Source organism: Sceloporus occidentalis, unplaced genomic scaffold (assembly GCF_023333645.1).
Source record: "Sceloporus occidentalis isolate IW3139 unplaced genomic scaffold, rSceOcc1.0.p SCAF_2, whole genome shotgun sequence".
Lineage (NCBI taxonomy): Eukaryota > Metazoa > Chordata > Lepidosauria > Squamata > Phrynosomatidae > Sceloporus > Sceloporus occidentalis.
Window position 1 is genome coordinate 3,430,740 of NW_028316982.1, and position 25,301 is coordinate 3,456,040.

Sequence of the window (25,301 nt, forward strand, 5' to 3'; positions counted from 1 at the left end):
CCAAGCCTGCCCTCTGAGAGATGGCCATCCAGCCTCTGTTTCAAAACCTCCAAAGAAGGAGACTCCACCACTCTACAAAGGAGTGTCTTCCATTGTCAAACAGCTCTGACTGTCATGAAGTTCTTCCTAATGTTGAGCTGGAATCTCTTTTCCTGTAGTTTGCATCCTTTGCTCAGTCTCCTGTTCTCTGGAGCAGTGGAAAACAAGCTTGCTCCATCCTTAGTATGACTTCCCTTCAAATACTTAAGCAAGGCTGTCATCACCTCTTAACCTTCTCTTCTCCAAGCTAAACATTCTCAGCTCCCTAAGTCTTTCCTCATCGGGAATGGTTTCCAGACCCTTCCCCATTTTGGTTGGCCTCCTCGGGACAGACTCAGGCTCCGTTGTTGGACTACAGACCTTGTCACCTACTTTGAGATATCGTTGAAGACTGATGGAGATCTATTCCTGTCATGCAGATCATCCTCCCTTCTCTGACAAAATGCCTCCACTGCCTTCCTGGAACAGGTGAAGACCCTTTGCAAAGCTGTCTAGGTCCTGAGTATGAATCCATGGGTATGAATCTTTGGTTAGTTATTGGGGGAAAGTACTTCTAAATCTCTCTTTTAGAATTGGGGGCACCATAGTGGTTCATGATGCTGAGATAAGAATGCATGTGGATGAAACTGTACAATACAAACAAAACTCCAGAATCCTTTTCTAAGGAATGACAAGAGCAATGCAAAACAATTAAGGACTGGATGGACATAAAACACCCTAAACATTCTGTTTTCAAAGGTCAACCAAAACTGAAACCCTTTAACCTGCCTTTGAAAGGCCAGTAAGGACAAAACAGCACCAAATTCAATAAGAAGTGAGCTCCACAGATTCAAGGCTGCTACAAAACAGGCCCTGCTATTCTGACAGAATGCCATACCCATCTTCCTTCCTATAAAATGTAATCTGGAATTATGGCATTTCTATCCCATTTTACTCTAAAGCACTCAAGGAAGTCTGTATGAGGGTTAACACATTATATCCACACAACCACCATGTAAGGTAGATTAGTCCAGGGAAGCAGACAGTTTAATAGCAATTGCCTCAAATCCATTCAGTGAATTCAGTACCTGAGCAAGTATTCAAACTCATGCCTCCCCCACCCAATATTCTGTCTCAGCCATTATAATCTCCAGTTCTCTTATTTTATCCTCACGGGTACTCCCTTTTGGGAAACAGTATGGATTTCTTTTTCTCTAAATTTGTCTACAATTATTTCCTTTTTAAAAAAAGGCAACCAAAAGCTGGTTTGTGACAGCTAACCCAAAGAAAGAATCAAATCTTTAAAATTTATAGGCACTACATGCATACAAAAGTAGCATGATTTTGTGTCTGAAACTATGAAAGACATAACATGTATTCAAAGCTAGATACTTTGCTAGATACAGCTGTCAAGCAACAAGGGCAAATTTCTTCCAACAAAGCAACACACCTCAGACTTTTATACAAGCCATCCAGACATTAAACATGAGTAGGTATGGACAGATAACATGTTTTGTGAATGCAGAGAGATCTTGCAGCCCCTTTGAGACTAACTGAAAGAAAGAAATTGGCAGCATCAATGAAGTCTAGGAAAGCTCATGCTGCCAACTTCTTTCTTTCAGTTAGTATCAAAGGGGCTGCAAGATCTTTCTACATACTGATTATACAGACTAACACAGCAATATCTTTGAATGTTTTGTGGAGTTTTACACATTCATATGTAGCTATAGAAGAGTATAAAAGGCCTGTCTACTGCAGCAACTGTTAATGGAGGGGAAAGGATGGAGCCAGTTTGAACTAAACATCATATAGGGAACCAATGAAGTTCCTTTATTTGTGTTTTAAAAGGCAACAGAAATGGAAAGAAGAGAACAAAATCATTAGCTGGATGAGGGGGAAGCTTACTCACCCTTCTCACCAGCCCCTTGAGACAGGTGCTTGGAATCCTGGGCCTCTCTTGCAATCTCTTTTTCACTCTCCACCTCGCCGTCATCAAACTGAGCCTCTATAACAACATCGGGGCTGTTGGCATCTCCCTTTCCTGGGTCAGGAAGGTCACAGGTAACCACTGAATCCCCAGGGGCATCTGGTCCTTGAGCAGCTTCCACTTCACTATCACAACCCTCTGGCTTGTTTACCTGAAAAGGAAAAGGAAAGAGAAAAGTAACATTCTGGACAGTAATATCAGAGATGGGCCACTGGAAGTCCCATGTGCCACATGCAACACTTCTGTTGCAGCTCCATGAACCACCACAGAAATCAAAGGACTGTAGAGTTAGAAAGAACATCCAGTCCAAGCTTCTGTCCCAAATGCAGGAAACCCACAGCTAAAGTCTCTCTGATGGATTACCATATAACCTCTGGGTTAGAAACAAACAGCAAAGAGAGCCCACCATCCCTCAAGGCAGTCCACTGTACTCTCAAATAAATCTTAAAAGAGGAGGCGTGCTACTGGGTTACTCTAAGCCCTTCATTGCAGAGGCCTCAGGTCCATCCTTTCATACTGCTTTAGAGGAGGCACCTTGTTGTTGTGGGCCTTCATGTCATTTCAGACTTATGGAGACCCTAAGAATACTCTATTGTGGGGTTTTCTTGCCAAGATTTGTTACCCATAACACTATGTCCAATTCTGAGCACCACAGTTCAAGAAACTGCAACATGTCTAGAAAAGTGCCATCATGATGATCAAAAATCTGGAAACCAAGCCTTATGAGGAACAACTTAGGGAACTCTGTGGGGTTAGTGTGAAGAAGAAAACAAGGAGCAATGATATGGTAGCCATCCCTAAATATGTGAATCTATTAATTTATTTATTTATTTATTTATTTATTTAATCCCACTTTTCTACCGAATGGGACTTAAGCCAATGCCATGTAGAAGATTGAGCAAGCTTGTTTTCTGCTGACTAAGACACAAAGCAATGGATTCAAATTACAAGAAAGAGAAATTCCACCTACACATTAGGAAGAACGTCCTTAAGATAAAAGCTGTTCAACAGTGGAACAGACTGCCTCAGAGGGTTGTGCATTCTCATTCTTTTGGAATTTCCAACATATGGCTACCCTAAGGCGAACCTATCATGAAGAGTATAAAAGGCTACCCTAAAGCAAACCTGTCATGGAGTTTTCTTCACTAGACAGAGGTTGGCAATTGTCTTTCTCTCAGGCTGAGGGCATGTGACTTTCCCAAGGTGGGTTTCATGGTCAAACTGGAAATCAAATCCTGGTCTCCAGAGTCATAGAGTAACATTCAAACCACTACGCCTTGCCAGCTCCTGCTCTTTGAATTATTTGAAATGTTTTTATAACTATTTGAGACATTTGTTTATATCAAATGTTTCAAATAATTATAACAAATATTTAAAATAATTCAAAGAACAGGAGCTAGTGTGGTGTAATGGTTTGGGTTCTGAGTCAATTAAAAAACAGAAGGCAAACTGATACCCTTTGGGAGTATTCCAACCCCTTCCTTTTAGCCATTGCCAGAGGGAGTCTATGGGATTCCTCACCAACCTCCAGGGGAGTTAGGCAAGTATGGCAAAGCCTTAACTATGGCGAGGAGAATGATTCATTCACTCACTAATGGTGTCCATTCAGGTAGACACCACTGAATGTATCTCTCAGATTACTCCATCTTCTCCATCAAGGGAAAGAAACTGATGAACATTTGAAAAGGCAGATGCATGCAACTGAGAAACAGAGGCTAAGTTTATCATCCTGCCAGTCATCCAAGGCAATCCAAGGCAATGAAGTTGCAACTGAAAATTCAGAATCAGAAGACTAGAAAGTTCAGACAGTGATTCTGGTGACAGAAACACATTCTGTGTCACAGCTACTATTTACTGGGATGGAGTAATACATTTAAACCACATTTATAAAATCTAAATAAGGTCAATGATAACAAAATGGTGTTGACAATCATTATAAATGCCAGCTATGAATGAGGTCAATACACTATTTTTTATTTATTAAATTTTTATTATTCAAATTAGACAAACAAACAAACATATTACACAAAACATCCAACAAGACATTTAACTGTACAGGCAACATAAAAGCATATCGTATATTCCATTTACCCAAAACAAACTTGGAACAAATTTAAAAACCCTTCCTGCTTGCTGTCAGATGCCTGCTATCTATGGTCTCTGGATCCTGTATCGTCTTCCTTGATTTTCCCTCTTGCACTATTGTCGCCCTTCTATATTTTCTTCTTCACCAATTTATTACTTTCCTTGAGGTTAGTGCAAAGTTTCCACTCCCGGAGGTATTGCCTTTCCACTATAAATTTTAATTATTCAAATTTAATTTTACAGAGCAATCATTTAGGGGAAAAAGAACCTCATATATTAGTATTTAGACCATCTGTCGTTGCTCTAATATTTCCTGTTTGCTTCTATTTTTCTATTCAAACAATCTGTAATAATTTCATTACACATCTGAACTGCGCCTTGTTAACTCCATCACCAATTCTTTAACAAAGTAGTTGATATCAATCCCCATTTTTTCTCAAAAAACTCAAATACTTGTTTCCAGCTTTCTGAAAACTTTCCTGATTTCTCATTTCTCAGTTTCCTTGTTAATTTGTCTAGTTCTACCAACTCATAGAATTTTAATAGCCAATCTTCTACACTTGGAATTGCCCTATTCTTCCAAAACCTGGCACATGTCATTCTTGCAGAGCAAATCATATAACATAATATATATCCATTTTTTTCCAAATCCTCATTTACCATATTTAACAAAAATATTTCTGGCTTGTCTTCCAATTTTATATTTAATATTTTATTTATTGTTTTCCGTACATCAGCCCAATACTTTTTTGCCTTATTGCATTTCCACCAAATGTGGTATATAGTCCCTTTTTTCTTTTTACATTTCCAACATTTATTGTTGGAATTTCCACAGATTTTGCAAATTTTAGCTGGTGTTAAGTACCATCTATAATAAATTTTGTAGCAATTCTCCCTTATATCTTGGCACAGAGTATATTTCAATCTTTTACCCCACAAGGTCTCCCATGGTTCCAAATCTAATGTTCTCCCTATGTCCTGTGCCCATGCTATCATGTTGGTTTTTACAAATTCATTTTCAGTGTAGTATTTCAACAGATTTTTATACAATGCAGATATTGTTACATCTTTTTTAGACCAAATTATCTCTTCCAGTTCTGATTTCTTCTGACTTATACCAATATTTTTTAAATCGATTTTAAATCTCTCATGTAACTGAAAATACAGAGGTCAATACGCTATTGAAGAGTTAAGCACTACTGTAAAGTTTAAAGTGAATATATACATTGATTGTTGCACCTTAGGGGAACATTTATTTGCTGGACCAATTCCCAAAAACTATGAATGTCTTCTCTTTTTCAGTGACAGAGCTGTGCTCTAAGCATCATAAAACCTCCGTTTCATTCATGACAATAGCAGTTGTCAAGACAACATTGGTAATCACTATCCAACAAATTGTCCAATTTGTCCAAGGAGGCAGGACAAACCCAGTGTGTGAGGCCATCAATGGCTACTAGTCACAATCACCTCCAGCATCACAGGCACCGTGCCTCTTTCTGCATATGAATTGCTGGAGAACCCAAGATGGAAAGTACCATTGCACTCATGAGCCTAAATCCTATACTTTTCCTCACTAGAGTAAGCCCACTGAATCAGTTGAATTTACCTACATGTTGACTTGAGGGCCAACATAATGGTTTGAGCATTGGACTACACCTCTGGAGCCCAGGATCTGAATCCCCACTTGGCCATGGAAACACATTGGGTGGCTACGGGCAAGTCACACTGTCTCCACCTCAGAGGCAGGCAAAGGTAAACTCTATGGGTCGCCATGAGTCAGAAATGACTTGAAGGTAGAGCACCACCACCACGTCAACAACAACAGCAACACATGTTGAGCACCATTCAACAATGGATCCAATGGGTCTACCCTAGCTGGAACTGTGCAATAGAAGCCTGGCCATTTTCTGGGATGGCCATTTCGTGAACACAATGTGGGCCTAGATAGGCCCTTGGTTTGATCCTGGAGGGCTCTTCTTCTGCTTCTGTTTCAGACTATTACTATTTTTCCCTTGTTTTCTAAATTGACCAAATCTAAAATACATTTATATCTCAGTCAAAGGCTAGATAAGCAACTATGTCTGGGGACTGTAAACTACTTCCACAGCTAGTTTGGTCTTTTGTGTGTATGTATATGTGGAAGAGCTCCCTAACCTAAGGCTTTTGTGGGTCTACCATGCATACCGAAAGAGCATTTGCCATGAACCCATATTGTGAGGGTCAACATGGAAAGTACTCTTGGTTTCACCACTCGCCCTGCTGAAAATCTCAAGCAAAGTAACTCTGTAAACAAGGAGTTGGGTTGCTGCTACCTCTTGTGGGTGGGGATCAAAATGCTCTTTTAATTTATTTTCGAGGCACTTAAAAGAGTACTAAGCTTGGCACAGTAAATGAAGTAGGCCACAACCCCATCAAAACACTCAAAACTGAAAAACACCAGATACAAAAATGGGGAGGCGAAAAAACAATAAAGCGCACTTTGTGCCTGTGAAATAGGCAAAATGCACCTTATAAACAAACACACTTATCAAAGAGTTGGAAGGTTCTTAAAACAGGGTGGAAAGGGCTTATATCAGCATTCAAAGAACATGAGAATTGCCTTGTAGGACCAGACCAAGGTGCATCACTTGCCAGAAGCAGCAGCCAAATACCTCTGAGAAGGTCACATGGAGGGTGTGAAGGCCACCAACATCTCCCAACCACACATCCCCAACTTGGCGGTCCCATTGATCCATATGAACTCATAGCCACTGACAGGCCTCTCCCACATGAACACATCCTATCAGAGACTCCACACTGGAGGAGGGACCGCAGCAGGAACAAGAAATCCAGGGAAAGGGGTGAGTGCTGAGCCTAAATTATGCAGATTGTTCAATGGCATTGATGCAAATACAAATCCCTGTTGTATGGTCAGTTTGCCTCTTCTCCAGGTCACATGAGATTTGCTGCTGTCAATTGGGATGAGAGCAAAGCAAGTGACGTTCTGATCGAGACGATGCTAGTCCAGGCTCTTCTTGGGACAGCCTTCTCCAACCTGATGGCCTCCATATGTTGCTCTACCACCCCCATAGCCCCCCACATCCAGCTATGGTGGCTGGGGGATTACAGAAATTGTAGTCTAGCACATCTAGAGAACACACCTTACTTTCTGGTTCAAAAAAGGTGCATCCTTGCAGCTCCAAACAAACAGGAACAGAGACAGAAGAATGGTAAAATTGCATCCTAGAGTACAAAGGACATTCTGAGTAAAAACAAAGGTGTTTTTTTTTTTCAACTTTAAAAAACCAGGAGGAGACAGTGTGATATTCCATGGTCTGCTGTACTTGTATGGCCCCCTGAATTCAGGTTGGCCCTTGCCCCAATTACCTGAAATCTGCTACATAATTAAAAAGCACAAATGTGGCATGATCTGGGGCAATTCTTTCAAGCCTGTTTCTCTTTCTGTCTTCAAACTGAGCAAGGGCCCATGGTGCACATGTCTGTGTTCCTCATACCATGAAGCCTGCACCTGGATTCCTTGGGGTAGGAAAAGTCCCTGGTGCTAAATTATCCATCAGCCCACACTTGCTGCAGCACCCAAATGGAAGATAAAGGTTTCTGGAAAGAAAGACAAAAGACAGGTTGTGTTGTCCAAAGCACTTAAGTGTGGGTTTTGCTCCAGAGCTGCCTACAAAGAGGTGAGAGCTCTCTAGGGAATCCAGGTGCAAAACCTCTTTAGATCCGCCATGGAGAATGATTTATCACCTGACAAGCAAACTCCAGGGACATCTAGTTTGTGTATCCAGCTACATGAAAGCCAACGGACACTTTTTGTGGTAGAATTCAAAGATATACTGGTAGCAGTGTTAGTCTGTAGAATCAATATGTGGAGAGATCATGTAGCACCTTTGAGACTCACTGAAAGAAACAAGCTGACAGCATGAGTTTCATAGATTTCAGTCTACTTCCAAATCTGACAAAACACCTGTAACAATTAGAAGGGGCAAAGAAAAACCTAAGGAAGGACTAATGCTGTATACTGTAACCTTTCTCTCCCCCAGTTTGCCCCAGTCAACAGGCAAACACAGAACTGATGGTAGCTAATAGAGTACACAGTATGAATAGCTACCAGATCAGGCCTGTGATAAGACTGACAGGAGACACCCCTCTGCCTATGTCAGCATCATTTTTGTGAATTTTTGAAACGTCTGAGTTAGTTTATTACAGGTCCCTGCTGCACCACAAGAACATTCATGCAGCCTATTAAAAAATTATAAGCATCAGCAACAGGGCAATTAGCAAGGTGCTTCTTACCCCATAATTCTACAAGTTTTGGAGATTTAGGGAACTCAGCAGCCCAAGAATCTGATCTTTAAAGAAAGAAGGCCGTGTGAGGTTTTTTTTAACCCTTTTGGACTTAAACATTTGCAAGCAATATCTAGTAATATCTCACAGGCAAGAGGAGGGAGTGAATGAGGTCTCTTGTGATCGTGGAAAAGACACAGGAAGGGTTGCACTTACCCAGGACAAAACCAGAACAACTGTATGTATTTGATTCCCATGGTTTGGGTTTCTCTTGACAGAGGGAGTGAATTAACTATGTGCATAATCTGCTATTTTATTGCTGTGTTTTATAATGAGTTTCCCAAAAAAACCTGGTCTGAATACCCTAAAGGCACTAAATCTCATCTCATCTTGGGAGCTAAGCAGGGTCGGACCTGGTTAGTACTTGAATTGGAGACCGCCAATGAATACCAAGTTCTGCAGGGTGTATCTCAAATGAAGGAACTGTTAAAACTGCCTTGGAGTATTCTTGGCCTATGAAAATCCTATGAAATTCATGGGGAAGCCATAAGTCGACATGCGCCTTGAACACATACACACACAGGCAGAGTGTGGCCCATGGACTACATGAAACTCCCACATCCATTCATATACCCCTTCCCAGGAGGTCAATTTCATTTTTTTACTTGGGGGGGAGGCCAAGAAGAACACTACTCCCTCCAAAAAAAGAAGAAGAAAAAGAAGAAGTGACTTCTGGTTGTTTTGAACTCTCTCTCCTGGGCAGAAATAGCCCATGAAGGCTTGAAAGCAAGGTGAAAATATGTCTTGCATCCGCTAGGTATATGGAAACATTTGAGGGGGGAAATTGATTGTATATGGGCCCAAACAGTCAGGTCAAAAGAAAGCTGCTTCAGGTCACTTTGGAGGCATGCTATTTAAATGATGCATGCGTCCTAAGAGGCCGGAAGCCGTGCCAAAGCCACACTGGAGTCCTAAGGACTGGAGCATAGCTTTGACGCAGCTTCTGGCCTCTTAAGATGCATGTGTCATTTAAACAGCATGCCTCCAAAGTGACCCAAAGCAGCTTTATTTTGGCTTGTTTGTTTGGGCCCATATATTATTTTATTGAGACTGGTCTTTAATACCCTTTTAAATTTGGACAGCGTATTCAGCTATCAAATCTCTTCTGGCAGGTCATTCTACAGTCTTTGGGCGGCTGAAGAAAAAGTCCTCCAGCTGACACTTGCCAACCTAGTCCTGGCTGACCAAAGTAAATGTCCACCAAAGGACCTGAGTGTATGGGGAGACCTGCACCCAAACCATGGAGGGCTTTAAAGGTAATAACCAACACTTTGTACCTTGTCCAGAAACTAACTGGCAGGCAGTGGAGTGATTTTAATATTGGTGTGATACGATCATTCCTGGATGTTTCATTAATCAATCTGGCTGCCTTGTTTTGAACTAACTGAAGTTTCCAAACGATACAGAGTTAACCCAATGTATAATGCACTGCAGAGGTCCAGCCTCAAAGTTACTAGAGCATGCACTACCATCATCAGGTCCTCCAGTTCTAGATAGGGGCACATCTGGCATAGCAGCCAATGCTGTTAGTAAGCAATCCTGGCCAGTGCATCTATCTGAGCAACAGCATGCTTCAAAGCACAGACTGAGATGACATTTGCTCTTGGGACCCTCACAAGACCTCAGTGTCCAGTCAAGCTCATCCAAAGGAGCTGGAAAGCACATTAGATGAATATAATAATAACAATATTTATTTATTTATATCCCACCTTTCCCTTTCGAGGATCTAGGTGGTGAGTTCCCCCATCCCATGTATCCCTAAATCTCCCACTTCCATGTACAATTTGAGAGAACTATGCCTCAAAGCAGTAGACCCCCACAGTTCAGCCCGATGCAAAAAAAGGGAAAAGAAAGCCTCATTCCCAAATGTATGCAGGAGGAAGAGGAGGAGGAAAACTGAGGCACAATTAGCACCTTTTCACAGGAAAAGCACAACAGATTCTGGGCTATATATACACACACACACACACACACACACACACAGCCTCCGGGAGTGTCCCAAGCTTATAAAACTCAAATTTAATTACACTTCATGTTTCTATTACTGCAGCTTGTACATGTAGTCATAAAAGACAAAACAACTATAATTATTAAGGAGATGCCATTTTGGGTTGCCAGCACAGGCACTCTGCAGCCCTTCTCCACAGACACCATCAAAAGAGAGAGCGCAGCTCCTACCCATTATAGGCTTTGCCTGCGTCAAACGTTTCCTATAAAGCAATTTCGCACTTGCTCTCAAGTTATCAGCGTTTCGGCCGAGGGCCATGGGTATTCAGCAGGAAATTGCTACCATGTAAGCAATTAGCAATGCTTTAGCGCTCTTCCCAGTTGTGGGCTATTGCTCTTCAGCGGCAATCGACTGACCTCCTTTTGGTGTTTCTGGGCAGTGCAGCAAATCCTTCGAAACATATCTGAGGTGGAGCAGGTTTAGTTAGCAGAAGGAGGCCGCTGATGATGAGCACAAAACTCTGTAACTACACAACTACCATTTTGTTGTTGTTGTTATCCATCTGCAAGTTGATCTTGACCCATGACAATCCTATAGGTGAGACATCTCCAAGACTCTCTATGCTCCACTGCTCTGCTCAGGTCCTGCAAACTCATTCCCGTGACCTCCGTAACACAATCCATCAATCTAGCATGCAGCCTTCCCCTCTTTCTGCTTCCCACCAGCTTTCCTAATATTATTGTTTTTTCCAATGAGTCCTTTCTTCTCATGGTGTGTCTGAAGTACAATAGCCTTAATTTTGTCATCTTGGCTTCCAGGAAGATTTTGGGCTTGATCTGCTCTAGGACCCATTTGCACATCCTTTTGACTGTCCGTGGCATCCTCAGTACTCTTCTCCAGCACCACATCATCTCAAATGAATTGATTTTCCTCCTATCTTGTTTCTTAACTGTCCAGCTCTCACCTTCATACCTGGCAATAGGGAATACAATGGCTTGTACGATTCTAACTTTTGTGCTCAGTTGTATATCTTTGAATTTCTAGTTCTTTCATGGCTGCCCTCCCCATTCTTAATCTTCTTCTGATTTGCTGGCTGCAGTCCCCATTCCAATCAATGTTTGATCCTAGGTATGAGAACTCTTTTACTATTTCTATTTCTCCATTGTCTAGGACAGGTTGAATTTGTGTAGATTCTCCGTGGTCATTATTTTTGTTTTCTTTGTGTTTAACAGGAGACCTGCCTTTACACTTTCTTCTTTGATCTTCTTTAGTAGTTATTCCAGGTCTGGGAGGTTTTCTGCTAGTATTATGGTGTCGTCTGCATATATTAGATTGTTGATATTCCTTCCTCCTATTTTCACTCCTCCTTCTTCTGTGTTCAAGCCTGCTTTTCTTACAATATGTTCTGCATATAAGTTAAACAGGTAGGGTGAACGGATGCAGCCTTGTCTGAGCCCTTTGCCAATTGGGAACCATTCTGATTCCTATTCAGGACTAGAGCGCTGCAAAAAAGGATATTAGAGACCTGAGATATTAGAGACTTGGCGCAGGAGGAAAGGCAGCAAAAATGATTCAGGGGCTGGAGAGGGGATGGACAGCTGTGGAAGGCTAAGGGGTTGCTGTGGTCCATTAAGAGAGGGCTGCGCTTTTTTGCCCCCATTTAGAGGGTAAGGGAGCATTTTCACCATGTTTTAAAACTCATTTTAGGCCCAGGAGAAGCCTTTTTAACAATAGAAAGTGTGTGTGTGTGTGTGTGTGTGTGTGTGTGTGTGTGTGATAGAGAGAGAGAGAGAGAGAGAGTGTGTGTGTGCCCCCTCAATTCGTTTCCGACTTATGACGACCCTGTCATAGGGTTTTCTTGGAAAAATTGTTCAGAGGGAGTTTGCCATGGCCTTTCCCTGAGGCTAAGAGCATGTGACTTGCCCAAAGTCACCCAGTGGGTTTCACAGCAGAGTCGGAATTGTACCCTGGTCTCCAGAGTCGTAGTCCTGCACTCAAAACACTATGCTATGTTGGATTCAACAGGAAGTGAGTAGGGCCTAAATACCCTAAAGGTACCAAATTGCAAGGGAAGCGGTGGCTTAGTGGTTAAGATGCCAATTCTGATGATTGTAAGAGTTTGGCAGTTTGAGGCCCAAGTGCTACATGATGGGGTGAGCTCCTGTCACTAGCCCCAGCTTCTGCCAACCTAATACAGTTGGCCCTCCATTTTCATGGGGGATCCATTCCGGACCCCTCCCTGAGAAAATGGAGACTAGCATATATTCAAGCCCCATAAGCTTGAATGGGGCGTATGCCCATGAACACAGGCAGAGCGTGTGCCACGGGGACGCACTCCATTAAAAATAACGTAGGTCACCCCTCCGTGAATATTCAAGATCGTGGACCTCAAGCCTGCGAGAAAGGAGGGGTGACTGTAGTTCAAAAGCATGGAAATGCAAATAGGGCATTTTCACCATAGGTAGCACTTCAATGGGAATGTAACAGGTTCGGTGCAGTCATGCTGGCCACATGACCACCAGAGCAGTCCTCGGACAAAACTGGCTCTTCGGCTTAGTAACGGAGATGAACACCAGCCCTACAGTCAGTTATGACTAGACATTAATGTCAAGGGACTAGCTTTACTTTTACCTGATCCCATCTGATCTTGGAAATTAAGCAAGGTCAGCCCTGGTTAGTACTTGGATGGGAGACCGCTAACCAATCTCAGGTACTGTAAGCTATATTTCAGAGGAAGGAAATGGCAAAACTGCCACTGAGTATTCCTTGCCCGGAAAACCCTATGAAATTCATGGGGTCACTGTAAGTTGAGAGGCAACCTAAAAGCACATATATATACACAGCAAGCAGACGTTAACAGCCTCTCCTGGGCCTAAAGGGGGGGGGGGGGCAATAAAGTGGCTTTAGGAGGTACAAAAACCATTGCAAAAGGCTTTTTGATCCCTGGGAAGATATATAATAATAATAATAATAATTTTTATTTATATCCCGCCTTTCCAATTGCATGATCAAGGCGGCTTACAAGACAAAAAACGATAAAATACAAGTAAAACATCACAATATAAAAAGTTTAAAAACATCATTACTAGGGGTAGGAATGGGAATCTATACAAATCACAATTCACTAGGGGCAAGAAAAAGACAATATATTGCACTAATCCGGGGTCGAAAAACAGAGGGCAAGGAGCAGAGAAAAAACACTATTACCTAAAGTGAAAAAGCCAACTGGAATAGATGCGTTTTTAATTGTTTCTTAAAAGAAACTAAAGATGCAGAGGAACGGAGCTCTACAGGGAGCTTATTCCACAATGAGGGGGCGGCGATAGTGAAAGCCCTCTGTGAGGTCCTCACCAAATGGGATTTAGGGACCTCTAACAAATTGGTCCCAGATGTTCTGAGTGTGCGGGGCGGATTGTATGGGGAGAGGCGGTCCTCCAAGTACCCTGGGCCCAAGCCATTTAGGGCTTTATAGGTCAAAACCAACACCTTGTATTGAGCTCGGAAGCGAATGGGTAGCCAGTGGAGATCTTTTAAAATAGGTGTTATGTGGTCTGTCCTGGAACTACCAGCGACCAGTCTGGCTGCCATATTCTGCACCAATTGAAGCTTCCGGGTTTGGTACAAGGGTTGCCCTATGTAGAGCGCATTGCAGAAATCCAATCGAGAGGTTACCAAAGCATGTACAACAGTTTCAAGGTCCCGACGGCCCAGGTAGGGGCGCAGCTGGCGTATCAGCCGAAGCTGATAACAAGCACTCCTGATCGTCGCGTCCACCTGAGATGTCAGATGAAGCGACGAATCAAGGAGTACTCCCAAGCTGCGCACCGAGTCCCTCAAGGGGAGCGTGACCCCATTCAGGACAGGCTGACAAATCTCACCACCCGGAACCGAGGGACCTATCACCAGTACTTCCGTTTTCCATGGATTCACACTGAGTTTGTTCTCCCTCATCCAGCCCATTACCGACGCCAAGCAGGCATCTAGAGGAGAGATGCCATCCTTAGTTACTGCATCAGTCGGAGACACAGAGAAAATTATTTGGGTGTCATCAGCATACTGATAACACCGCGCCCCGTGTCTCCGGATGATCTCTCCCAGCGGTTTCATGTAGATGTTAAAAAGCATAGGGGATAAAATCGCTCCCTGAGGGACACCGGATGTAAGTGCCCTCTTATCGGAGCGACAATCCCCCAGCTCCACCATCTGGAATCTACCCGAGAGGTAGGACCGGAACCACTGCAAAGCAGTGCCCCCGATACCCAACTCCCCCAGGCGTTCCAGAAGGATACCATGGTCGATGGTATCGAAAGCCGCCGAGATGTCCAAGAGCACTAACAGGGACACGCTTCCCCTGTCCATGCTCAGACGGAGGTCATCAACTAAGGCGACCATGGCAGTCTCAACTCCATAGCCCGCCCGGAAGCCAGTTTGAAATGGGTCCAGAAAATCGGTGTCATCCAAGATCGATTGAAGCTGGAAGGCGACTGCTCTCTCGATCACCTTCCCCAAAAAAGGTAGCAGCGAGATGGGCCGATAGTTGTTATGAATCAGGGGGTCTAAGGAGGGTTTCTTGAGCAAGGGTTTAACCACTGCCACTTTCAATTTAGATGGAAACTGACCCTCTCTTAGAGAAGTATTAATGATGCGGTGCAACATAGTCAGCACCGCATCTCCCCCCTGAGCTGCCAACCATGAGGGACAGGGATCAAGAGAGCACGTCGTCTTCCTAACGCTTCGAAGGATCTTGTCCACTTCATCGGTACTAACAAACTCAAAGCGATCCAGTATAACTGGGGCCACGGATGCTTCGGACGCCTCTCTTACAGGACCTGCATAAATACTGGCGTCAAGATCAGCCCTGATCTGAGAGATTTTATCCGCAAAGAAGTTATTAAAATCATCACAGCAGGCTTTAGATGGTACCAGAATAGGGCTCAGGGAGGGAGGGAGCTGAGTCAGCTCTCTCACAACCCTGAACAGCTCTGCTGGACGCGACTCTGCGGACGCAATACGTGCAGCATAGAACGAATTCTTAGCTGCACCTATTGCCACTCCATAGGCCTTCAAATGAGAGCGGAGGAGTGTCCTGTCAGATAAACGCTGATGTCTTCGCCAGTTACGCTCTAGTCGTTGCACAGCCCGCTTCCTTACTCTAAGATCTTCCGTATACCATGGTTGTTTATTAGGAGCAGGCCGGTAAGGACGCTTGGGAGCGACACTGTGTATAGCCCTGGACAGGTTGGTATCCCAGATATTAGCCAGGGCATCAACAGAATCGCCGTCAGAACCAGTCGCATATCCCTCTAGGGCTTCTTGGAACCTTTTGGGTTCCATCAGCCTTCGAGGGTGGACCATCCTAATGGGTCCGCCACCCCCGGGGGAGCTTGAGGTAGAAGCCTTGATTCGAGCCTCAACCAAGAAATGATCCGTCCATGACAAGGGAGAGATATTTGAGATCTCTACCCACGGAACCTCCATGTCCGTACTAAAGATCACATCAAGGGTATTACCAGCGCAATGCGTAGGCCCTGAGACTAGTTGAGACAGGCCCATGGCTGTCATGGTAGTCATGAACTCCCGAGCAGCATATATGTGGCCCATACGCTGCACTTTGCCCACCCCTGGGCTAGAGCGATTCAGTTGTTAGGAAAGGTTATGATGGCTTGAGGTTCAGGAAGACAAGCACAGTGTAATGGAGGCATATACATGCGTAATTGGCATAAAGGATTTTTTTGTTCCATCTCTCTTAATATCAGAACTTGTCACCACCCAGTAAAGTCAAACGGTGAGAGATTTTAAAAACAGGTAAAAGGAAGGCTCTTCTTTGCACAGCCCACAATCAAACTATGGATCCAAGCTGCTTCAAAAAAGGAAGAGCAAGATCCTTTAAAAAAATTAACTTGTCAGAAAGGTTTGCTCTGCTGCAAAATATCTACTGATATTTTGGGTTGTCCCCCCTTCCCCCCCCCCCCCCAAGACTGCCAAAGTCGTCAACACCAGAAGTGGCCAACGGTTCTTAGATAACAATTTTGGCCCATGGTTTCACTCACCAGGCCTCTGAAATGTTTTCAAGAGCTCTGAAGGGCATGGCTGACTTATGGCTTTTCACAATGTGCTCCCCCCTTCTGAGTTTAAGTATGCAAGGTCCTGGCCAACAACTATTCAGAGAAGCAAGAAGACACTGGATGTATCTCCTACAGGTTTTATTGCATTTCTATCTCAGTGTGTGCTCCAGAAAAGCAAAGAGCCACTGCCAATCTCCTTCTCTGTGTGATGTGAGTTGTATTGTACATTCACTAATAATCCCATGCCACATGCACACATGTGCTTCCTAACTAAAAGACCCCAACTGTTAGACGGCACCGAGCTGTACTATAGAGGCTGGCCAGCCATGCAATGAGTAGGTTGTCCAGCAAAATATATGTCCTCAGACCACATCCTCCCTCACCCCATACCCCTGACCACCCTCCGGAGAACGGCGTGCTCCCAGAATATACGGAACATTGCTGCTCAAAACAGCAGGGCCAAAGGTACTGCCTTCCAATTTTAAAGAAGCTGTGCCCTCCAACTTTCCAGTTCAGGAGGAACATTTAGAACAGGCTGTAAACCTCTGAAAAGAAGGGCCGGGGCGAGAAGCCAGCTCACAGACAAAATTAATGTGATGAAAAGGGAGCAGGGCAAAGCAAACCACGAGGAGCAAAAGAAGAACCAAACCACTCAGGGGATCTCTCTGGATGATGCTCCAAGAACACTGTAGACGCAATTTGTTTTAGCCTGTGGTTAGACCTTTGCAATGGTGTGGTGTGAGCCTCATTAAGAATCTGACAGAATCCAGGCTCACCTATACCTTGGAAGAACATGACCTTTGTAGGACCACTTCATACCATTACAGTTTGATCCTTAGATCTTAAGACAGGAAAAGGTGGGAGGAGGAATAACACTATCAACATTTTAAGGCTATCCAAGCTTGAACCCAGTGGCTTCCAAGTTCTTGTCCACATCCTGCCAAGAAGAGAAACTGACACACGCCCCACTGGACCAGGGTATCCACCAATGTGAAGAAGGTGATTCAGTCCAGACATGGCAAACCTAACCTCCAAGCCATGGTTCACAGTAGTGGCGGACCAACAATGACCAGCCATATTTGGCAGGATTGCAGCTCCTAGCATTCTTCACCACTGGCTATGGTGGCTATGGGCTGATGGAAGCAGCAGTCCAACAACATCAGAAGGGTCAACCCTTGCCTCTCCCAGTTTAGAGATTGGAAACATGCTTCAGATTTTCTCTGTCTCCATCCCCCTCCTCTTCCTGGTTTGCTCCATCCATAGTAGCTTGAAACAAGATCCAAATATCAGAGACTTTTGTAAAGATATATAATTAAATATAGGGCAGAAAAATGAAATACACAGATATAGGATGGGGGACACCTGGCTGAACGAGACTACATGTGAAAGGGATCTGGGAGTCCTAGTAGACCACAAGTTGAACATGAGTCAAAAGTATGATGCGACAACTAAAAAGGCCAATGTGATTTTAGGCTGCATCAATAGATGTATAGTATCTAGATCAAGGGACGTAATAGTGCCACTCTATTCTGCTTTTGTCAAGCCCCACCTGGAATACTGTGTCCAGTTCTGGGCACCACAATTCAAAAAGGATGTTGAGAAGCTGGAGCATGTCCAGAGGAGGGCTGCCAAAATGAACAAGGGTCTGGAAACCATGCCCTCTGAGGAGAGACTTAGGGAGCTGGGGATGTTTAGCCTGGAGAAGAGAAGGTTAAGGGGTGATATGATAGCCCTGTTTAAATAACTGAAGGGATGTCATATTGAGGAGGGAGCAAGCTTGTTTTCTGCTGCTCCAGAGAATAGGATTTGGAACAGTGAGTGCAAGCTCCAGGAAAAGAGATTCCGCCTCAACATTAGGAGGAACTATCTGACAGTAAGAGCTGTTCGGCAGAGGAAGATGCTTCCTCGAAGAGTGGCAGGGTTTCCTTCCTTGGATGTCTTTAAACAGAGGCTGGATGGCCACCTGTCAGGGATGCTTTGATTGAGGGTTCCTGCATGGCCGAAAGGTGTTGGACTGGATGGCCCTTGTGGTCTCTTCCAACTCTATGATTCTTTGATTCTAAATACCAAAGTCACGATGGTCCATGCCATCATATTTCCCATTTCTATGTACGGTAGTGAAATCTGGACAGTGAAGAAAGCTGAAAGGGGGAAAAATAAACTCATTTAAGATGTGGTGCTGGAGAAGAGTGCCGAGAATAAAATGGGCTGCTCAAAAGACCAATAGATGGGCCCTAGAGCAGATCATGTCCAAACTATCCCTGGAAGCAAAGATGACTAAATGGGTTGTCATATTTTGAGCATATCATGAGAACAAAGCACTCACTAGAAAAGACTATAATGCTTGGTAAAGTGAAAGGCAATAGGAAAAGAGGGAGACTACATTCCAGACGGATAGATTATCAGAAAAGCCATGGCCATGAATCTGCATGAGCTGAGCCAAGGGACTTGGAGGTCTTTCATACATATGTCCACCATAAGTCAAAGGCAATTAACAACAGCAAACCAGAATTACCTCCAAACCATACTGTAGCTTGCAGACTCACTTCAAACCATGGTTCAGAGGCAACTCCAGGGCTCACATTATCCACAATTTTTCCAGTCCAGGAGCCATGAAAACCTATGGTTGAAGGAAGCAAGGATGAGGATGGGGAGAATGGAGTCCATTTCCTGAAGTATGAACTGAATCAGAAACATCTGAAATTTCTCTTACTTCTTTACCCCTACAACCTAAGGTCTGTTTTCTTTTCACAAACAAACTTGTTCCTCCAAAATGGAAAAATGCTGCATCATAATCATAATTGATGAGGATTATGACAGAAGACAGATCTGTGTCCACATATGAAGCTAAATGGTTTCCAATAAAAAATATTTGTGTGCCCTCCGAAGGACTGTTTGCTGCGTTGCTGTGACCGGGTGGCTCTCTAGGTTCGGGTGTTAGGATTGTGCAGCTGCGCACCGACCTAGAGTAGCCGCCAACTGAGTTCCAACTCAGCAATTGTGCAACCGTGCAGCTGTGCAGCCTTGTAGTAGGCGATAGGGGTGGGTCCTTGCTAGCTGAGTCGCAGCAGAGGAATGATTTGTGCTGTATCTTTTCTCTTCTGCTGTGTTGCTTTGGGGGGGGGGGGAGAGTTTATGGTTATGGGGAGTGTTCAGCTCGAGGAGGTAGCGGGTGATGGTTTTGGTGTGAGCGGGGCTCCCATTGGAGTAGTGTGGGGCAGGGGGAGATATAGCGGTAGGAGAGTGGAGTCATTTCATAAGGGAAGGCGAGATCGATGTCTAATATCCATCTCTCCTTCCATCCACTCTCCTAACCAAAGAGATCTGAGGGTCAGTCCAACTGTACCACAAACCCTGTCTCTGCTCCTGTGCAATGCCAGGTCTGTAAAGAATAAGACCCACCTAATATACGACCTATTAGAGGATAAGAACTGCGACCTGGCTTGCATTACTGAGACCTGGCTTGGGCCTGAAAGTGAAGCAGTGTGGGCTCAGGCCCTTCCTGCCGGGTACTCAGTCAAGGACCAGACCAGGTTAGGGGGGGGGGGGGTTGCCTTGATTTACAAGAACACCTTTTCCTAACCAGGAACCATGTCCGACAAACTGCCCATATCGAACGTATTTACCTGACCCTGAAGGCCAGAGACAGTTTAGGGATTCTGTTGGTCTACCGGCCACCCCGTGCGCTAAGAGACTCCCTGGCCGAGCTGACACAGCTGGTCTCGGAGCTGGTGTTGGAGTCCCCTAGGCTTCTTGTCCTGGGGGACCTCAACATCCCCTTCGAAGCCAGTCATAGTCCAACTGGTGCGGCTCGGGAGTTCATGGCCACCATGACTGCCATGGCCTGTCTCAACTGGTCTCAGGGCCCACGCATTCTGCTGGTAATACGCTTGATATGGTCTTTTGTACGGACATGGAGAGTCCGTGGGCGGAGGTAACAAATATCTCCGCCTTGTCATGGACGGACCATTTCCTGGTCGAGGTTAAATTCAAGGCATCTACCCAGATCCCTCCCGGGGGTGGTGGACCTATTAGAATGGTCCACCCTCGAAGGCTGATGGAACCCAAAAGGTTCCAAGAAGCACTAGAGGGGCATATGGTTGGAACTGACGGCGATTCTGTTGATGCCCTGACTAACATCTGGGATACCGATATCTCCAGGGCTATACACAGTATCACTCCCAAGCATCCTCTCAGGCCTGCTTCCAAAAAACAGCCCTGGTATACGGAAGACCTCAGGGAAAGGAAGCAGGTTCTGCGACGACTAGAGCGTGACTGGCGAAGACACCAGCACTTAGCCAACAAGGCACTCTTGGACTCTCATTTGGAGGCCTACGGAGTGGCAATAAGTGCAGCTAAGAATTCGTTCTATGCTGCACGTATTGCATCCACGGAGTCGCGTCCGGCAGAGCTGTTCAGGGTAGTGAGGGAGCTTACTCAGTTGCCCTCCTCCCTGAACTGTATTTTGGAACCATCCAAGGCCTGCTGTGACAAGTTTAACAACTTCTTCGCGGATAAAACCTCTCGGATAAGGGCTGATCTCAACGCCAGTATTTCTTCAGGATCCAGAGTAGAGGTCCCCAGAGCCTCCATGGACTCGATTGTACTGGATCATTTTGAGTCTGTGAGTACTGAGGAAGTGGACAAGATCCTTCGAAGTGTTAGGAAGACAACGTGCTCTCTCAATCCCTGTCCCTCTTGGCTAGCAGCTCGGGGGGGGGGGCGGTTGTAACTGCTAAAAAAGCCCTCCCTAGACCCCCTGATTTGAAGTAATTATCGGCCTGTTTCACGGCTGCCTTTTTTGGGGAAGGTGATCAAGAGGGCGGTTGCCTTTCAACTTCAATCGGTCTTGGATGAAACAGATTTTCTAGACCCATTTCAAACTGGCTTTCGGGCGGGCTATGGAGTTGAGACTGCCATGGTCTCCCTAGTCAATGATCTCCGTCTGGGTATGGACAGGGGTAGCGTGTCCCTGTTAGTGCTCTTGGACATCTCAGCGGCTTTCAATACCATTGACCATGGTATCCTTCTGGAACGCCTGAGGGAGTTGGGTATCGGGGGCACTGCACTCCAGTGGTTCCGTTCCTACCTCTCGGGCAGATTCCAGATGGTGCAGCTGGGTGACGTGTGCTCCGATAAGAGGGCGCTTACATCCAGTGTCCCTCAAGGAGCCATTCTGTCCCCCATGCTATTCAACATTTACATGAAACCGCTGGGAAAGATTATCTGGAGACACGGGGCGCGGTGTTATCAGTACGCTGATGACACCCAAATATGTTTCTCTGTATCTCTGACTGATGCAGTGACCAGGGATGGCATCTCTCCTCTAGATGCCTGTCTGGAGTCAGTAATAGGCTGGATGAGGGAAAACAGACTCAGCTTGAATCCAGAGAAAACGGAAGTACTCGTGATAGGTTCCCTGGGCCCGGGGATAGAGATTTGTCCACCTGTCATGAATGGGGTCATGCTCCCCCTGAAGGACTCAGTTCACAGTCTGGGGGTGCTTCTGGACTCGTCGCTCCACCTTACATCTCAAGTGGATGCGACAGTCAGGAGCACCTGTTATCAGCTTCAGCTGAATATGCCAGCTGCGACCCTACCTGGGCCGGGGGGACCTTGAAACGGTGGTACATGCTCTGGTGACCTCTCGGTTGGATTTCTGTAACGCGCTCTACATGGGGCAACCCTTGTACCAAACCCGGAAGCTTCAATTGGTGCAGAATATGGCAGCGAGGTTGGTCACTGGATGTTCCAGGACCAGCCATATAACGCCTGTCTTATACGATCTGCATTGGCTGCCCATTCGCTTCCAAGCACAATACATGGTGTTGGTTATTACCTATAAAGCCCTAAATGGCTTGGGCCCAGGGTAGTTGGAGGACTGCCTCTCCCCCTATAATCCGCCCCGCGCTCTCAGGTTGGCCGGGAAGCAACTCCTGAGGGTTCCTGACACGAGATATTCCGTGACTGCACAGAGGGCGTTTTCTATCTCGGCCCCGCAGCTTTGGAACTCTCTTCCCGGTGAGCTCTGCTCAGTTACCTCCCTTGACCTGTTCAGGAAGAAGTTAAAAACCTTCCTCTTCCAACAGGCTTTCCCCCAGATGCTATGATATCTGCTCTCTCCCCGTTGCACCAGCACTTTATGCTAGTTTTTGTTATGGTTTTACCTTGTAATTTTTTACTATGTTTTTAATTAATCTGATGTATTGTTGTGGTTTTTATATGAATACTATTTGTAAATTGTATATTGTGTAGTACTCCTGTTGTAACCCGCTTTGATCTCCCAGGAAAAGCGGGCTATAAATAAACAGTTGTTTATTATTATTATTATTATTATTATGGCATTCATTTTTTTATTGTTGCTTTTTTCCAACATACAAAAAATACACATTTCCACATAACATTTCCAAATACCACAATAACCACAACATAGACAATAAACATAACACTACTAGACATAACCTACCTGTACCTATTGATATACTAAAAAAACATAACATAGACGCTAACTTCCCACCACCTGAGTCTTCTTTTTGGTTTATTTCATGCTCTTAATAATTGTTTTATCTATATACTTTTCTTACTGTTAACTTTACACTTTCTGTTCTAACTCACTATTATGTAATTGTCATCGCATTAAAGTTTAGTTGCTTTACCTACTTTGTATCATTTTCTTTTGAGTAAACTTATTTTCTCTCTAATTTACATTCTGAATATATATTCTCTTTACTGTATTTCTTTTAACTCAGCTATATCATCCTCCTATATTTACAATCTTTTATTATATCATACACAGATTCATTACATCATACACAGCTTCTATACCAATCTTTATTTCTTAATTAATATCTCTTTCCATCTTTTTTCCAAATATTTGTAAAATAACTCCCAAACTCTTTGCGTTGTCTTCCAATTTATCCTGCATCCAACCTGTCACAATGTCCATTTCTGCCATTTCATATGTTTTAAGCAGCCACTCATCTATATCTGGTACTTTGTCTGCTTTCCAATATTTGGCGTATACAATCCTGGCACATGTTAACAGACAGAATATCATTTTCCCATATTTCCTCTCTATCATTTGTTCAACTATGCCCAACAAAAAAGTTTCTGGGCAGAAAGATATCTGTATATTCAGCTCTACTGATAATGTTTTATATATTTCTAACCAATATTTTTTTGCGACTGAACCAGAAGTGTGTTACAGGTACTGTAAACTACAATACATATAACATGCTGAAGGAGCTGATAAAAACAAAATAAAATTTGAAGGGACTGAAGTCATTTATTTTATTTATATTCTGCCTTTCTCCATGAGATGCAAGGTGGCATACAACCTTTTAAGAATGCAAGACAATTAAACATATTTTAGTACAAATAAAATAACGTTTTAGTTCTTAAAACAAATGAAATGACTTCTGTTTTTTAAAAAAGAACATGTTAAAATACAAGTTAAAAGATGTTGTAAAAATACATTTAAAACATAATAAAATAGGAATGCAACACATATGCCCCATTAAATGCTCCATCTGTTGCAACATATTGAAAACTTGCCAGCAGAAAGTATATTTACTTGCCAGCCGAAAGAGAGCAAGGAGGTAGTCAACCAGACCTCCCCAGGAAGGGAGTTCTGCAACTTGGAGCAACCACCAAGAAGTCTCAGTTGTTGAAATAAAAAAAAAAGGGGGGGGGGCATGAGCAGTCCCTACCACTGCAGCATCAGGCTCCTTCTCCCTTGGGTGCATCTACACTGTAGAAATAATGCTATCTGACATCACTTTAAGTGCTGTAGCTCCAACCTATGGAATCCTGGGATTGGTTGTTTTACAATATCTTTAGAATCATAGAATCATAGCCTTCTCTGCTAAAGGCAAGGTGCCGCACCAAACTAAAAATCCCAGTAGATTCAGTAGGATGGAGCCACAGCAGCTAAAGTGGTGTCAAACTGCATTATTTCTACAGTATGGAGATATACTCTGTGTTGTCTTCCTTTCATGTCTGGCTCTTGCTTCCTGCCTTCTTCTGCTACACTGGTTCCTCTCTGGTCTTCCTCTCTGACCTACCTACCTAGGATCTTCTCCTACAGCTTCTTGCCCAAGATCTGTCAGCCTGCATTGCCTACATCGGATATCAGAAAAGTTCAGAAGAGGCAACCAGTGAAATTATTCTGAAGAGCCAAAGGAGAGGAGAGACCTTGATTACCCGAGTCTTACACTGACACAATTTGAGTCAATTTCTACCAGAGAGGTGCATCCAAATCCCCAAAATGCAGTGGACCCAAGTAGCATCCTGAGGAAGGCCTTCAAAACAGAGCTGAGGCCCACAAAACATGCTGGGTACTTCAAATCAGAACAAGGGTGAGCGTACTTTCTTTGAAGACCAAATCTTGCCTGCCAACCCTGCAACTTTCTCTGAAGATGCCAGCCACAGATGCTGGTGAAACGTCAGGAAGAAGCTCTTCTAGAACATGACCACAGAGCCCGAAAAACCCACAAAAAACTATGGGTGCCGGCCATGAAAACCTTCGGCTTCACAAACCCTGCAACTATTCTGACCCATTCCATTCCATGTGATGTACTGGGCATATTCACTGTTCAGAAGATGCAAAGGTGAGATCCATGTGTCTAAAAAACATCCCATGTAGAACCAACCATGCTACCCAAAACCTTCCCCAGAATCTTCTGCAATACTGTTGAGAGGGTTCTCTGGCAGACATGTTCTGCCTCAAATAGCTCTCTGGAAGTAGGAAATGTGAAAATCCACTGCCTTTGCCCATCACTGCTGAAAATAATATCACAAAGTCTTTAAATCCTGTCTTTAAAATATCTTCAGCTCATAGCTGGATCCCAGAGCC

General features: G+C 44.2%; 1 protein-coding gene across 2 annotated transcripts in view; it reads right to left on the reverse strand.

Annotated features, from left to right (window-relative positions):
- LOC149317879 (DIS3-like exonuclease 2) overlaps positions 1-25,301 on the reverse strand; it is a 343,644-nt gene that overhangs the window by 209,230 nt on the left and 109,113 nt on the right. For both annotated transcript variants that reach the window (XM_089508605.1, XM_089508604.1), the window contains exon 7: positions 1,928-2,156. In XM_089508605.1, coding sequence (XP_089364731.1) covers positions 1,928-2,156 — 229 coding nt within the window. The remainder of the gene's footprint in view (positions 1-1,927; positions 2,157-25,301) is intronic.